This window comes from Elephantulus edwardii, unplaced genomic scaffold, assembly GCF_000299155.1.
Source record: "Elephantulus edwardii isolate Elephantulus edwardi_28Jun2011 unplaced genomic scaffold, EleEdw1.0 scaffold00126, whole genome shotgun sequence".
NCBI lineage: Eukaryota > Metazoa > Chordata > Mammalia > Macroscelidea > Macroscelididae > Elephantulus > Elephantulus edwardii.
The window spans coordinates 6,183,403-6,199,712 of NW_006399876.1; the positions used below are offsets into that span (position 1 = coordinate 6,183,403).

The 16,310-nt window shown below is 55.6% G+C and overlaps 1 protein-coding gene across 1 annotated transcript; it reads left to right on the plus strand.

The window, feature by feature from the left end:
* Positions 1-3,527: 3,527 nt before the first annotated feature.
* Positions 3,528-13,852, plus strand: MRGPRF (MAS-related GPR, member F). The gene is made up of 2 exons (XM_006893393.1): positions 3,528-3,575; positions 12,869-13,852. Exons 1-2 carry the CDS (start codon positions 3,528-3,530, stop codon positions 13,850-13,852), a joined length of 1,032 nt encoding a protein of 343 aa, XP_006893455.1.
* The last annotated feature ends 2,458 nt before the right edge of the window (positions 13,853-16,310 follow it).

The window sequence follows — 16,310 nt, forward strand, 5'->3', positions numbered from 1 at the left end:
TGAACTGGGTTTTCCGGGCTCCGCTTTGCTCCCTGCCTCGCTAAGGGTCTGTGGCTGGAGAGTAAGATCGTCCACTAAAGGAAGTCCCTTCAGATCAAGACAGGCACAGGTAACCTGGGGTCCAGCGAATGGGGAGGGGCTCTGGGGACCTGTCTGCAAGTTGAAGACCTCCCTGGGACACCCTCCGGGCAGGGAGGTGGGCATCTTTGGGACAGGAAGGTGGACACTTTGGGAGCCGTAAGATGGGAACTTTTGGGACAGGAAGGTGGCATCTCTTTGGAGCAGGCAATTCCTTGAAATCTGGCATTGGGAGAAGGTAGTGAGAGACCCCAGAGCAGGGGGTCATCAGCTCCGGAGGCTCCGATTTTCCCAGGGACATTGGGGACACTGAAACCACCTCCCTACATGCTCTGCCCTGACACGTGGGCAGTCCCTGTCTCCCCCCAGCTGGCCTCATCCCTGAGGTGGGGTCTTCCACTGCCCCTCCCCCAGCCTGGCCAATTATTCAGGCAGCTGTCTTGGGAGGACCTCGAGGGAACACCCATTGGGCAGAGGCCCAGGCTGGGGAGTGTCCCCCCACTGCTCTCACACACGCCCCTCCTTCCACCAGCTCTGAGTACAGCTGGGGCCGGCACTGGGGGACACAGAGGGACAGCTCCTGCAGCCCCAGAGGGTGGGCAGCTGGGGTCCCATCTCCCAGGCAAAGGGTGCCCAGTGTGACGCTGAATGGAAGCCATATGAGGAATGTTTCAGGCCCCCCCAACACACACACATAACCATCTGCAAACCCAATTGTGGGTGCAACGTGAGGGTGTCCCCAGGCTACCTTCATGTCTGGGAGTCAGGCTTGGATATGAGGCCCCTGGAAGGCCAGCACTCTTAGGCCCAGGGGACAAGAGGGACTGAGGCATGATTGACAGCCCCATCAAAGAGGGTCTGCCCACCTGGACCTCCAGATGGGTGACCTCACTTGGGGTCCCTGGCCATGAGGATTAGCTGGGACACGCGCGGGAGTTAGGAGGTGGAAGACAGTAGCCAGGAGTTTAAGGGAAGGGTCAGTAAGCTGAGTGGACAGTGTCTTTTCCTGCTTCGGGAGAAGCTGCCCAGCCCCTCCCACCCCAGCGGCTCACACGCATCACACACACGTGCACACACGTCCTCTCATACAGCCCATCTGGGGCGCACAAGCCTTCTAGACTCTTCAGTACATGAGTAAACCAGCTTTCCAGAAAGTCCTGTATGGCAAAGCTAGTGGGGCACAGGGACACCCCCACGGGGCGTCAGTCAGCTGAGGGCTCTGCTCTGCACCCCACTCCCCAATAGGGAGCTATCTGGATAGTTGAGGACAGGGATCCAGTTGGAATAACAGCTCCACTGCTCCTCCCTGAGCCAGGACCTCGTGGAGCTGCCAGGCAGGGAGCTGGTGGGAAAGCCCCTGAGGAAGATACTGGGAAGTGGGGTCCAGGAAGGATGGGGTGAAGGGAAGGTATCAGGGTGCCAGGCAGGAGGAAAAGCTCAGAGAAGCCCCACGGAGGGAGAGGGGAAGGCTTGTCTACAGCCATGGGGACCTGAATGGTTAAGGGATGGACGAATGGTTGTAACCCACCTAGCAGTGCCTAGGAAGAAAGGCCTGGCGCTCTGCCTGTACAGTCACGGCGGAAAACGCCAAGGGGCAGGTGTACTCTGTCCTTGTGTTGGAATCAACCTGAAGGCATCCCAACCCCTACTGGCCACTCTGAGGACCTCACACCCCCAAGGTGGGACACATGTAGGTCTGGCATCAGAAGATCCTACAAATGCCCAGAGGGTACAGGGTCACCATCTGGTGGCACCAGGAACCCCTGCCCCACCCACAGCCCGGAGCTGCCCGTGTTCTGTTCTGGAAAGCTTAGGGTTAGCAGGGGGGCCAGACCCCACCCACAACAGTCACTCATTCTAGCCAATGAGCCGAGAGGCGGGATTAGGGGCTGCCAATCAGAAGCAGGCATTTCAGTGGCGCCGAGTGGAGTTAGGGCTCCTCTGCTGTCCTGGCCTTGAGGGCAGCGGCACTGGCTGGCTCACGTCCACCCTGCACACCAGAACCAGACGCTGTCTGGCCCCGCCCTGCCCCCACAATCTGTTGCAATCTGTGTTACTTGGTGGATTTGGGGAAGTCGATAATCGCCAGGCCTTTCTTGCTAGCCTATCTTAGTCTAGAAGTTCTACTGAAACTTGTTTGCCATCCAAGCCCCGCCTCTACTAGTGATGCTGGTGGCTGGGCATGAGCTGTACTGACCAGGAACCGAACCGGGTCTCCCACATGGGAGGGGATACACCGTATAACCACCGCTGCCCTCAACGCTCCCATCTTTAAAGGACCAATCAGACTATGCCACAGCTGTTGGGCCAGTTCTGAACTGTATTCTTACAGGACAGCAGAATTGCCCCTTAGGCCATCGTCTTTACAGAAGCAGACTGTCCCTTCTTTCTCCGAAGAGCCTGGTTGATTCAAACCCCTGACCATGTGGTGAACAGCGCAGCACGTCACCACTCCAGTGCCAGGGCTCCTGGGGAGGAGCCAGCGCCTTCACATACAACGTGACCCCCAACGCGTACACCCACTCCTTCCTAAAGCCTGTCCTGCCAGAACTGACCGCTCCCCTCTTCCACCCATCCCACCAGTGGCCAGGTGTGGAGGAGGCACTGGGGACCTGGAGGGGGCGGGGCACCAACATGGGTCTCTACCAGCCCCAGCTGGCTCTAAAGACTGCTCAGACCACATGTGACCAGACCACAAGGGCGAAGGCCACGCATGACCCAACCACACGTGACCCAGATGAGTGACCCAGACCACATGTGACCAGAACATGTGTAACCCAGGGCATGCCTGACCCAGACCACGTGTGACCCAGACCATGTGTGACCCAAATCACACATGGCCAAGACCATGTGTGACCAGACCACAAGGTCAAAGACCACACATGACCCAGACCACGTGTGACCAGACCGAGTGTGACCCAGACCACACGTGATCTAGACCACGTGTGACCCAGACCACACATGACCTAGACCATGGTGTGACCAGACCAAAAGGGCAAAGACCATGCATGACCCAGACAACGGGTGACCCAGACCACATGTGACCAGAACACAAGGGCAAGGACCATGCGTGATCCAGACATGAATGTCCCAGACCACACATGACCCATACCCATGTGTGGGTTCCTAGTGTCAGCAAGGCTTGAAGGAGAGGACACAGGCAGCAGAGGGCTTGGTCACAGCGCTGTCACCTGGGCCTCAGCTTATCACCTCCACTGGGGGGAACCAAGAAGGACACTGCTCGAGTCCAGGGTGATGAACCGCCCCCACAGGCTCAGTGGGCTGGTCTGGAAGTTGAGGGGCTTCTGGGGAGAGGAAGACACCGCTGAGGGAGCAGGACAGGTCAGCTTCTCTGTGACCTTTCACAGGCTGGAGTGCAAGTTGTGAACTGTGCTAATCAGTGAGGACACTGGACAACATTCACCGCCCCAGCCCTGGCCGGCCTGGCGATGGCAGAAAACTGTACCTGGGATGTCCACTCCACTGGCAGGAGCAAGGTAAGTGCCACCGGAGGGTTCTGGACAAGTGGGGTCCATCCAGCGCCCCTCACTTCAGGCCCAGCCTGTCTACCTGCTGGCTGGAGGCAGGGCTCTTGCTGGGCTATATGGCCAAGCAGGGTCACAATCCCTCTGGTCCCCATGTTGTCCTCAGTGAGGTAAGTGCAATGGACTGGACACTCTTAAAGTCCCCTCACCTACCAGCTCTACTCTGCCTTACCCTGAAAGAACTCGTTTAACCCCTTTTCCAAGGAGCTGGGTGGTCACTCTGCTCTCTGGCCAGGCTCTACCTGGAGGCCCCGGCTGCTGGCTGCATAGGGGCCTTGAGGTCACATGTCACGTGTTCACAGCCACCAGTGAAGACTGTCCAAGACCAGAGTCCCCAGTCAGGGGTCACCCACCAGGCTGACACGTCTGACAAGCCCCGTCTAGGCTGACCCACCTCCACGCTCTTCACAGCTGTTCCCCCACTTCTCACCCCCTCCCATCTGTCCTCCTGCAAAATACCCTGGGATTCCTTCCTGAGTTCCGGACAAACACTGTCAAGCTGGATGGTGCCCTGGAATTTCCCAAATCCACCCTCAGGCATTTAAAGAAACTGAGGCCACCCCAGGGGGTGCTTGCCCACAGGAGGCCAGAGCAGCTGGAACCCCAGCCCAGGAGTTCCCTCTCCACCCCCTAGTTGGTGGCCTCAGGGAGTGTGATGAGGAGAGGAGAGGGAAGAGGTCAGCTCCAGGAGAGGAAGGCTTCCCAGACCTCTTCAGAGGCAGCCGACCCTCGGCTGGGAAGGCCACCCTACACCCAGTGACTCAGCCAGACCCCGACTTGCTTGGGCTTCAGGCCCTGGGAGAACCAGAGGTGTGTCCCAGCTGCAAGAGGGAGAATGACCAAGTGACTGGACCTGCAGCCCAGTCCCCACCCAGGCCTTCACCCTCTGCTCTGCAGAGTATGTTGTTGTTATGATGATGATGTTGTTATGTGTTGTACAGTCACCTGTGACTCATATGCACAACAGCCCTACACCCTGCTCTATCCTGTGCCAATCTTATTGTCTCTGACACACCTACCCCCATTACAGTCATTGAATCAATCCACCTCATCGAGGGTCTTCCTCTCTTGCACTGTCCCTCCACCCTCCCAAGCATGATGTCCTTCTCCAAGAACTGGTCCCTCCTTGCCACATGTCCTAAGTATGTCAGGCGAAGCTTCAGAATCCTTGCCTCCAAGGAGCAGCCTTGTTTAATCCTCTCCAGGATGAATCTGTTTGTTCTTTTAGCAGTCCATGGTACATTCAATACTCTTCTCCAACATTACAGCTCAAAGGCATCAATTTTCTTTCTGTCATCCCTTGTTTTGCCCAGCTTTCTGACACATAGCAAGTAATTGTAGATTATGGCCTGAATCACCACAGCTTAGTCTCCAGACTGACACTGTTGCTCTTCAATACTCTGGAGAGGTCTCTGACAGTAGATTTTCCAAGTACAATCCATCTTTTAATTTCCTGACTGCTGCTACCAAGGGTGTTGATTGGGGAGCCAAGCAAACTAATACTGTTAACTATCTCTACCTCTTGACCATCTATCATGATGCTGCCAGTCAGCCCAGTGGTGAGAATCTTTGTTTGATATTGAGCTTCAACCCATATTGAAGGCTGCAGTCCTTGACCTCCTGCTGCAAGTGCTTCAGATTCCCCTAGTTTCAGCAAGGTTGTGTCATCTTCATAACGCAGGTTGTTGATAAGCCTTCCTCCAGTCCTGATGCCACACTCTTCCTCATAGAGCCCTGCTCTTGGATGATCTGTTCTACATATAGAATGAAATGGAGTTAGGACACATCCCTAGCATACACCCTTCTCAATTTTGAACCAAGCAATGCTTCCCTGCTCTGTTCTGACAACTGTCTCTTAGACCAAGTATCGGTTTCGCATAAACACAATCAAGTGTTCTGGGATTCCCATTCTTCTGAGTTAGTCACAGTTTGTTATGATCCACACAGTCAAAGCCTTTGCATAGTTAATGTAACACAGATAGACATTCCTCTAGTACTCTCTGCTTTCAGCCAAGATCCATCTGACATTGGCTACAATATCCCTGGTACCACGGTCTCTTCTACACCCAGCCTGCACCTCTGGCAGTTCTCCGCTGAGTTTAGCTGGTTTCAGATCCCCCAGGGTCTGCATGCTCAGACCAGATGAGCAAGGGGGAGGATTTGGGGGCTGACAGACAGACAGATAGACGCCAAATCAATAAAAGTACTTCCAGGTCCTGGTAAAGTAACACTTAAGCACTCAGATGCTAACCAAAAGGGTGGTGGTTCGAGCGCCCCAGCAGCCTGGAGAGAGACCCACTGCTCTCCTAAATGGCGAAGCTCTGTCCATCGTGCTCTGGACATGCAGCTGGGTGCGGCTCGTCCTTGGGTATGCGTGGAAAGAGGGAAGGTCAGTGAAAGAGAGGAAGACCTCCCGAGCAGATGGACAGACACAGTGACCTCGGCAATGGGCTGAGTGTGTCGGAGATGATGAGGAAGGCACAGGAGAGGACAGGGCTCAGGGTAGCTGTTCATCCTCAACAACAGAGATGGCAGCCCTGGAAGTCCTAACGGATGGGGAAGCTGGCCCACTCCCCCCAAAGGTCACTGGGGATGGAACCCACAGCCGGTACCCCAGACACTCCAGCCCCTGTCATGGTCGAGTGAGCTCCCAGTGACCCTGCAGGGCACCGCAGGACGCCGCTTAGGGAAGGAGGTTGGCATCCCTGTGGGAGCGTCATCTTCCTCTGGCTGCCATCTACCTGATGGGGTCAAACCTCCCACCTTTCTGTCCACACCAGTACTTCATTCAGTGCACCACTAGGCTTCCTGACAACCAGTCATTAGGTGCCATCAAGTCGACTGTGACTCTTAGCCGCCCCATGGGCAGCAGGTCTAAGCCCTGCCCTGCACTGTGGGCCCCTCACCACCTCCCGTGTGCATCAGCCCTTCTGGTTGAGGGTCTTCCCATTTCCAAACGTGACGTCCTTCTCCGAGCACCGGCTGTTGCTTTTAGGGACCCCTGGTGGCATAATCTGCTGACCCAAGGGCACGTGATCTGTGCCTCTCTGGCGGTTTGAATTCACTAGCAGTCCCTGAGGGAGAAAGACGTGAAATCTCCTCCCACGTGCCTCACAGCCTCAGAAAACCTGCTGGACAGTCAGCTCTGAGTCCGTTCCCACCCGATGGCCGTGACGGAAATGTTGCCTTCAGCAGCCTCCGAGCAGGCCCGGCCCACGGCAGCTCCAGGCAGTGCAGGCCCGAGCTCCGGAGGAAGGGGAGGCCGCTCGGGGTCGCTGTGGCCCATGGGGCTCCCATTGGCTGGTTCTCAGAAGTGTCACCAGACCTTTCTGCCTAGTCTGGAAGCACCTCTTGGACCTGTTCCATGTCACAGCCACAGATAAACCCCCAATGACAGACAAACTGCAGCTTCACATGAGGTGCACTGGGTGGGAAGCGAACCTGGGTCTCCTGCATGGGAGGTGAGAATTCTACCACTGAACCAACAGTACCTGCAATCAGACCCTGAACAAGCTTGCCCTGATCTCACAAGTGTCTCCGAGAATATACCCACCCTCAGCCCTAGCTGGTAGACTCCCGTTGGCCAGCATTGGTCAGAAGCCCCCAGTCTCTGTTCTAGGGAGTGAGCTTTTCCCCAGCTCTGGGGATGGTTTGGAAGGTGGTCACACGGACCCTGTCTCAAGGCCATCACTGTCGTGTTGCTGGACAGTGCCAGGCTGGGCAGGGGATGGGGACAGAGAGAGGCAGGTGCAGATCTGGGGAGCAGGAGGGGGCGAGCTGGGATGGATTAGTAATGTCTGCCGGGGCTCCACTCACAGCCTGAGAACTGTCTCCAACTCACACATGTGTTGTGTTTGGCCCGTTTGGTGTTTTTTAAAAATCCAAAAGAGTTGCCAACATTTTTTAAAATCAGGGTATTTCACAAGCCAGAGCTCAGCTTCTCTGGGGAAAAGACGGAGAGACTGGCCAGCTGCTTGGGCCCAACCATCCCCACTCCTGACAACCAGCTGCGGAGGGGCACCTTCCCAGTCAGCTCTAGAGGGTCCCTCTCCACTTGGCCTCAGTGCGCGCCGCTCCCCAGCATCCACCGCACACCCGACCCGCCAGCCACCAGGCTGGAATCAGTCAGAATCAGGATGCACTTCACGGCCAGATTCACTGTGCAAACTAGGAAATGCTGCGTGCAGCTTGACAAGCAGGTGCAGCAAAAGCCTGTCCGCCCCCACCCCTCCCCAGGGACTGCTGCACTTTCTCCCAGTCCAACCCAGACAGGCATGACCCTGGACGTGCTCACCAGTCCATGCTAAGGAAGCCGGGCAGCTCACCAGTCTGTGCTAAGGAAACCTGGCCAACTGACTGCAAGACATCCGTGTTTGCTCCCATTCCAAAAAAGGATACCCAGAAGAGTGTGGAGATTACTGAACAATAATATCATTAATATTACGTGCAAATAGATCTTGGTGGGGGCTATTCAAAATGGGGAAACATTAACAGAGAACTGCCAGAAATTCAGGCTGGATTCAGAAGAGGTCATGGTGCAAGGAATATCGTTGCTGATGTCAGATGGATCTTGGCTGAGAGCTAAAAATTTCAAAAAGATGTTCACTTGTGTATAATGGACTTTGCAAAGGCATTTGACTGTGTGGGTCATAACCAATTATGGCTAACATCGAGAAGAATGGGAAGCTCAGAACAGTCATGCTTATGTGAGACCTGTGTGGAGACCAAGAAGCGGTCCTTCAAACTCAAAAGAACAAGGAAACACTTCATAGTTTAAATCAGGAAAGGGCTTTATCCTTTCTCCACAGCTATTTAGACTGTATGTTGAGTTAATCATTTAAGAGGCTACAAGAAGAATCAGACCTGGAGGACTGAACCTGCGTTGTGCAGATGGCCCAACACTGACTGCAGAAAGGGAAGAAGACCTGACGTGTTTACTGAAGAAGAGCAAAGACCATAGACCATGGCTTTGAACATGGACTACACCTCAGTCAAACTCAAGAAAACAAAATTCCTCACTTCAGGACGGAAGGCAACATGCTAACAGACGGAGACCAGTTGACGTTTCAAGGATTTCTTTTCACTTGTGTTCACAGTCGATACCCGTGGTGGCTGCAGTCGGGAAATCAAAAGCCACGCTGCACTGGGGAAGTCTGCTGTCAAGGACCTTCCCAAAGTGCCAAGGAGCAAAGAAGCACCTCTGAAAACCAAAGTGCACCTGCTCCAAGGCTGGTGTTTGCACTGCTTCCTGTGCAAGCGAAAGCCAGGCAGTGAGGAAGGAGGCGGAGGAAGCTTCAAGGCCTTTGAAGTGTGGTGTTGGCGAAGGGGTTTGAATATTCCACGGACGCCAAAGTCTAAACACAGTTATCTTGGGGAGAGTGCAGCCGGGGTGCTCCTTGGAGGGAAGGGCGGTGAAACTCCATCTCATATACTTAGGGCATGGTCTCAGGAGGGCCAGTCCTGGGAGAAAGGCTTCGTGCGTGCAAAGCCAGAGGCTGAGGGAACGAGGAAGACCCTCGATGAGCCAAACTGACACAGCAACTGTAGCAAGGGGCTTGGTGGTGGCAGAGGTCACGAGGAAGGTGCAGGACAAGACAAGATGTCCAGCTGGTGTCCGTGCAGTCCTTAGGAGTTGTAGTTACTTGATGACACCTCACAACAGAAGCTCAGAGACCAGCGGGATCTCCAGCAACCACCGCCAGTACTGGTCAGGGCTCATGCTACTTTTGTTTGTTTGCTTGCTTGCTTTAAATTCATATGTAACTGGTTTTCTTTTCTGTTGTTGTTGTTGTTGTTATGTGCCCTCGAGTCGCTTGTGACTCATAGCGACCCTATGTACAACAGCCCTAAACTCCGCTCTGTCCTGTGCCAATCACACTGTCTCTGATACACCCATCCCGATTACCCCAGTCACTGAATCAATCCACCTCAGAGAGGGCCTTCCCCTCCTGCGCTGTCCCTCCACCCTCCCAAGCATGATGTCCCTCTCTAAGGACCGGTCTCTCCTCACAACATGTCCAAAGTATGTTAGACGGAGCCTCAGAATCCTTGCCTCCAAGGAGCCACCCGGTTTAACCCTTTTCAGGACAAATCTGTTTGTTTTCCTAGCAGTCCATGGTATTCCCAATACTCTTCTCCAGCACCACAGCTCAAAGGCATCAATTCTCCTTCTGTCCTCCTTGGTCATTGTCCAACTCTCTGATGCATAACAAGTGATTGCAAAGACCATGGCCTGTATCAGATGCACCTTAGTCTCCAGAGAGACACCATTGCTCTTCAGTACTTTGGAGAGGTCCCTAACAGCAGACTTACCCATGGCAATGCGCCTTTTAATTTCCTGGCTGCTGGTGCCAAGACTGTTGACTATGGAGCCAAGCAAACTAAAGCTGTGTACAATCTCAATCTCTTCACCATCCATCCTGATGCTGCCAATTGGTCCAGTGGTGAGAATCTTTGTCTTCTTGACATTGAGCCTCAATCCATATTGGAGGCTGCAGTCCTTGACACTCTGCAGCAGGCGCTTCAGGTCCTCTTCAGTTTCAGCAAGCAGGGTTGTGTCATCCGCATAATGCAGATTGTTGATAAATCGTCCACCAATCTTGACCCCACATTTCTCCTCATAGAGCCCAGCCTCCCGGATAATCTGTTCTGCATATAGGTTGAAAAGGTATGGAGATAAGAGGCATCCCTGGTGTATGCCCTTCCCAATTTTGAACCATGCAGTGTTCCCTTGCTCTGTTCTGACGACTGCCTCCTGGTCCAAGTATAGGTTTCGCATTAGAACGATCAAGTGTTCTGGGATTCCCATTCTTCTCAGAGTCAGCCATAGTTTGTTATGATCTACACAGTCAAATGCCTTTGCATAGTCAATGAAACACAGGTAGACATTCCTCTGGTATTCCCTGCTTTCAGCCAAGATCCATCTAACATCAGCTACAATATCTCTAGTACCACGACCCCTTCTAAACCCAGCCTGGACTTCTGGTAGTTCTCTGTTGATGTGATGTTTTCTTTTCTAGTTTAAATAATTTTTCCTGCAAATGTGCAAGCATGTGAAGAGTCTGTCAGCACGGTGGGATGTGTGCCTGTGCGCCCTTCACCTGGACCCAGCCGACCTGGTGCACCTAGTCTTCCTCTCCATCTGCATCTCTCAGAGGATGCAGACACCCCACCCCCCACCTTTAACTCCACCAGAGTAAAACTGCAGACAAGTCACATTAGCCCAATAGCTAGTGTCTTCTAAGAATAAGCCCATTCCTGTACAACTATCCCAGGACAATGTCTCAGATCTAACATGGATATAGCATTATTTGCTACATTTCTGTCAGATCTGGTACCTTGTCCTGGAACAATTGTACAGGTCTTCACAATCACTTGCTGTGCACCAGAGAGCTGGACAGTGACTAAGGATGACAGAAGAATAGATGTCTTTGAGTTGTGGTGCTGGAGAAGAGTCTTGACCATACCATGAACTGCCAAGGAAACAAATAGGTGTCTGCCTTAGAGAGGGTGAAACCAAGTTTCTCCTTGGAGGCTAGGATTTTGAAGCTCTGTCACACATACTTTGGAGGCGTGGCCAGGAGAGACCAGTCCTTGGAGAAGGACATCATACTGTGGAGGGACAGAGCAGGAGAGGAAGACCTGGATGAAATGGGTTGATACAGTAACGAGGGCAATGGGGGTAGGTATGTCAGAGTCAATGAGACTGGCTCAGGACAGGGCAGGCTTCAGAGCTGTTGGACATAGAGTCACTATGAGTCACAGGTGACTCAAAAACACATAACAGCAACAAGAGCTTTCTGATGAGTTGGAAGGAAGCCATTGACAAGACCGTGGCTTGGGTCAGGTCTGTCCATTTGCCGGACTGTGGTGGCTTCTGTGAAACTGGAAAGTACACTGCCAGAATGCCAAATACCACCAGGGTCACCCATGGCAGGCAGGTGTCAGCAAAGCTTCCGGACTAAGACAGACTAAGAAGCCAATTAACCATCTACTTCTGAAATAACTGGTCTTTAACAACTCTATATAAATTGTTGAAGGGGAGGGAGAAACAAACAAAAAAAATAAGCTCTATGAACAATGGAAGAACACTGAGCCATTAATAAGTCAGGAAAGAAGCCTCTCAGAGGGATGGAACGGCTGCCAGGATGAGGCCCAGCCTGACAGTTACCGGGAGGGTGGACAGGAGAGAATGGACTGAAGGGTGGACAGAAGCCAGTAGTGTTTGCTCCCATCGTGTAGACACGCCGTGACCTGGAATCGGCTCGCACACCTGACAGCAACATTACAGCGAGCCGTTTCCGGCAGGGCGCACACGCAGACCCCCCCCCCCCATCATCCAGTGGTTGTCTTGCACAACGGTCCCTCTGCCCCGTCAGTAGCCTGGGCCGACAGCAGACGGGCCCTCCGTGACACACCTCTTGCAGACTGTTGACTCTGGACGGATTACTCCGTTGTCCTCCCTTGCCCAGGACACAGACAGGGCGCAGTGTCTCCTCTGACCAGTGGCCCTGGACCCTGTCCCTGTTGATGTTTCCCTCAGGCTCCCGTAGGCCCGGCGATTCCTGCAGGTGATGGAGGTGGGTCCCCACACCTCCTCCCAGCGCACTCACACACCTGCATGTCTAAGGGTAGTGGCAGCCACTGTCCAGTTGATTGCGGCTCCCAGTGACCTCCACCTGGTTTCTGAGCTGTGGGTCTTTGCTGGAGGACACTGTCCATCCTTTTTCCTGCAGAGTGGCTGATGGATTTGAACTGCCCACCTTTTGGTTAGCAGACGAGCATATTAGCAAAGAGCCAGGGATGCTCTAATAGGCTGTGTTCCCATGTCGACAGTCTCTGCGGGCTGCGGAACCTAACATGTGCATGACCCACTCTGCTTTGGAACCCGCTTCATTGCCGGGATCTGGGATAGAACCTGCGGCCTCCAGGTGAAGTCCAAGGTCACCTCTGCCCTGCTTACACTTGTTAGCTGTCCTTGGATCAGTTCTGACCCACGGCTACCTCACCGGGTTTCATGGAACTTTCCAGATCTCCAGGTCTGATTATCTAGGAACTTCTGGGCAGATTCAAACCAATAACCTCTCAGCTTGTGGTTGAACACTTAACCACTTGCGCTATCCGAGGTACAGCCAAGTGGTGGAATCCATCCCTCCCGGCCCAGCCCCTGGGGGCTCGCAGGCCTGGGCCCTGGAGGGATTAGCCTGGCAGGTCCTCACCGGTGTCCCCCCCCCCTGATCTCGCAGGTGTGCCTCGATGTGAGTGAAGGCCCGGGCCCCCACAGCCGCGGCTTCCTGACCATCGAGCAGATGGCCCCGCTGCCCCCGCCAGCGGTCATGGACTACGTGTTCCTGCTGCTGTGCGCCTGTGGCCTGGTGGGCAACGGGCTGGTGCTGTGGTTCTTCGGCTTCTCCATCAAGAGCAGCCCGTTCTCCGTGTACTTCCTGCACCTGGCGGGCGCCGACGGGGCCTACCTCTTCAGCAAGGCCGTGCTGGCGGCGCTGGGCGCGGGGGACCTGCACGGAGCCTTCGCCGACTATGTGCGCGCCGCGGCCCGGCTGCTGGGCCTGTGCGCCTTCCTGGCCGGGGTGGCCCTGCTGCCCGCCGTCAGCACCGCGCGCTGCCTGGCCGTCGTCTGCCCCACCTGGTACTGGCGTCGCAGGCCCCGGCGCCTGTCGGCCGTGGTGGCCGCGGGCCTGTGGCTCCTGTCGCTGCTGGTCACCGGCCTGCACAACTACTTCTGCACCTTCGTGGCGCGCGAGGCCGCGGACGCCGCCTGCCCGCACGCCGACGCAGCCCTGGGCGCACTGGTGTTCCTGGTGGGCTGCCCGCTCATGGTGCTGCCCTGCCTGGCGCTCGTCCTGCACGTCGAATGCCGCGCGCGTCGGCGCCAGCGCTCTGCCAAGCTCAACCACCTCGTGCTGGCCATGGTGGCCGTGTTCCTCGTGTCCTCCATCTACCTGGGCATCGACTGGTTCTTCTTCTGGGTCTTCCGCATCCCCGCGCCCTTCCCCGAGTACGTCACCGACCTCTGCCTCTGCGTCCACTGCAGCGCCAAGCCCCTGCTCTACTTCCTGGCGGGCAGGGACCGCTCACAGCGCCTGTGGGAGCCCCTGCGGGTGGTCTTTCAGCGGGCGCTGCGCGATGGGGCCGAGCTGGCCGAGGGCGCGGGAGGCACGTCCAACACGGTCACCATGGAGATGCAGGCCCCCCCTGGCTACCCCTCCTGAGAGGCAGGTGGGGTCCAGAGGAGCCGGAGACCCCTGCCGCTGGCCGGGAGCGGGGCGCCCACCTGGAGGAGAAGGTTCTGTTTCCGGGTCCCCACACCCCCTCCCCGAGGACTGGAGGCTTCAGGGGGTTTGAGGGACTGAGAGGTCACAGCACACAGGCCCTGTGGCCCAGCCAGGCTCCTCCAGCCCTTCTCCGCATTGACTCGGGAGGACAGCGTGGCACCCGCCGGACAGTAGGAGGAGGCTGGACCATCCACTCAGCCGCCCGCCGCCTTCGGAAAAGGAACCCCGGGGGCCAACCACATCGGCCAGAGCCTGGACCCCCACCTTTGGGGCTCCTTCTCCAGCTCCACCCTCTCAGGCAACATCCACCAGCAAAGTCGTGAAGACGGGGTTCTGGGGTGTTCTCAGAGGCTGCCTCTCACACCAGCTGCCTGAAAGGCCCCCCCCTGCCCCGTGACCCGTTACCTCCAGGGCTGCCAGCCCTTTGGGGAGGTGACTCTCCCTTCTGACTCTGAGCTGAGCTACCCCGGAGGGAAGTGTCCTGGGTCAGCTGAGTCCCAGCTGCTGTCCACCTCGGACCAGGCAGGCAGCCCCTCAGCTGAGCCACTGGGCTCCGGGGACCCCAGAAGTGGGCACAGACTACCCCAACCACCCAGGATGGGCAACTGTGCAGCCCCTCCAATCACAGCAGCCAAGTGCAGCCAAAGGAAGTTTTCTAAAAGACAAGCAAATGTGCATTAATAAACCTTTTCTATCTCTTGCCAGGCAGGGCTGTGGTCTCCATGTCCCACTGGTGGGAGGCCCTGGGCCCCTCAGGGCCCCTCAGAGCCCCAGGTGGCCAGCCTGTGCGTTCAGCCCACCCCCACCCCGCACGATGGGCTATCCCCCAGAGCTGACACGTCCCTCCTCGTGGGGTCCACTCCTCTGATAATCGATCACCCCATGGGTCCTCAGCCAGTCACCTAATCCCAAAGGAGACAGGAGAGAGACAGTGGACCCCCTGAGGGGACAAGATGGGGTGGGAGCCCCCCTGCAGCCATGGTGAGTGACACACCCCTCGGGCAGCCCTGTGGTCTCTGCACTCAGGCCTTGGCCCTAGGAGCGGGTGTGAGCTGTGAGCCACCCTCTCTCTCCATGTCCTTCATACTGAACAGCAGCCAGGGGACGTGGCTCTGTTGTCCTGGGACATGGCTCCCTGCAGGGTCTCCTGGCTTCCAGGCAGGGGACAGCTCCTGAGAACATGAGATCCCAGAAGGGAGAGTCTCTGGGCCCCACTGAGTGACCTCTGGCCACTCTCCAACCAGAAGGTCCTCTGTCACGTGGGGCCTAAAGTCTCCCAACCTCTGAGCCCTGCTTCCGCTCCCTGATTCCGGAAGTGTGCATTACCACCCAAAAGAGCCCTGGTGGAACGTGCTGGCTGCTAGTGGAAAGGCTGGCTGTTCTAATCCACCAGCCTCTCCGCAGGAGAAAGATGGGCGGTCTCCAGATGGACCACTTTGGAAACCTGCTGGAGGGTCTGTGAACTGGACCAACTTCTCCGCACTGAGTTCAGGGGCGGGGATGTCCCATGTGGGCATCCACTCCTCCTTGGCCCCAACCAGGCCTGCTTCTCACCAGCACACCCACCCACCCAGAAGGATCCTCTGTCCACACTTGCTACCACACCCTGAATAAACCCACACCAGCTGTCATCAAGCGATCCTGACTCAGAACAGCCCCAAGGGGGTCAGAGCATAGCCCTGCACCAGGCTCTTCAGCTACTGTTTTTTCCGAGGAGACTGCCAGGCCTTTCCTCCAAGGCACCTCCTGGTGGGCCCAACCCCCCAACCTTCCAGTTAGCAGCTGAACACACTCGTGGTTTGCACCCTCAAGGCCCCCACGCTGCAGGCTGCCCACTCCCTGTGCTAACGGGAGGGAAGGGGCCCCTTGGCCGTCTGATCGGCAGCTACAGCCTGGCCACTCTCTGTATCTCCCCCATGTCTGGTCCTTAATTATCAAAGTCCCATTGAAGCGGCTGCTGTGGGGGCCCCAGGTCTCCAGGCTGCCCTGCACAGCAGCAACATTTATACATAAATATATATATTAATATATCTATATTATTAGTTTCAATGAAAATTTACAGACTTTGGATTTCCATGGATTCATTGTTGCACATTTCTCCCCTCCCAGCGTCCCCCCCCCCCCCCCCGCCCACCAGTGAACTACCCTCTTGGAAAAGTAAAATTCTTTCATTGTTTTACAATCCCACCCCCCAGGTCCACTCCACTATGCAGCCTTCGCTCTGGACTCCCATCATGACAAAAATATCTTATCACATATCCTTTTTAAATAGTTCTTTCCATCATCTGTTTCAATGCATTATACATTATTGAACCCATCTTCCTCAGTGTCCCCCCAACCCCATTATCAGTCTTATTTTATAACAGTGGCACCATGCAGTATTTGTCCTTTTGTG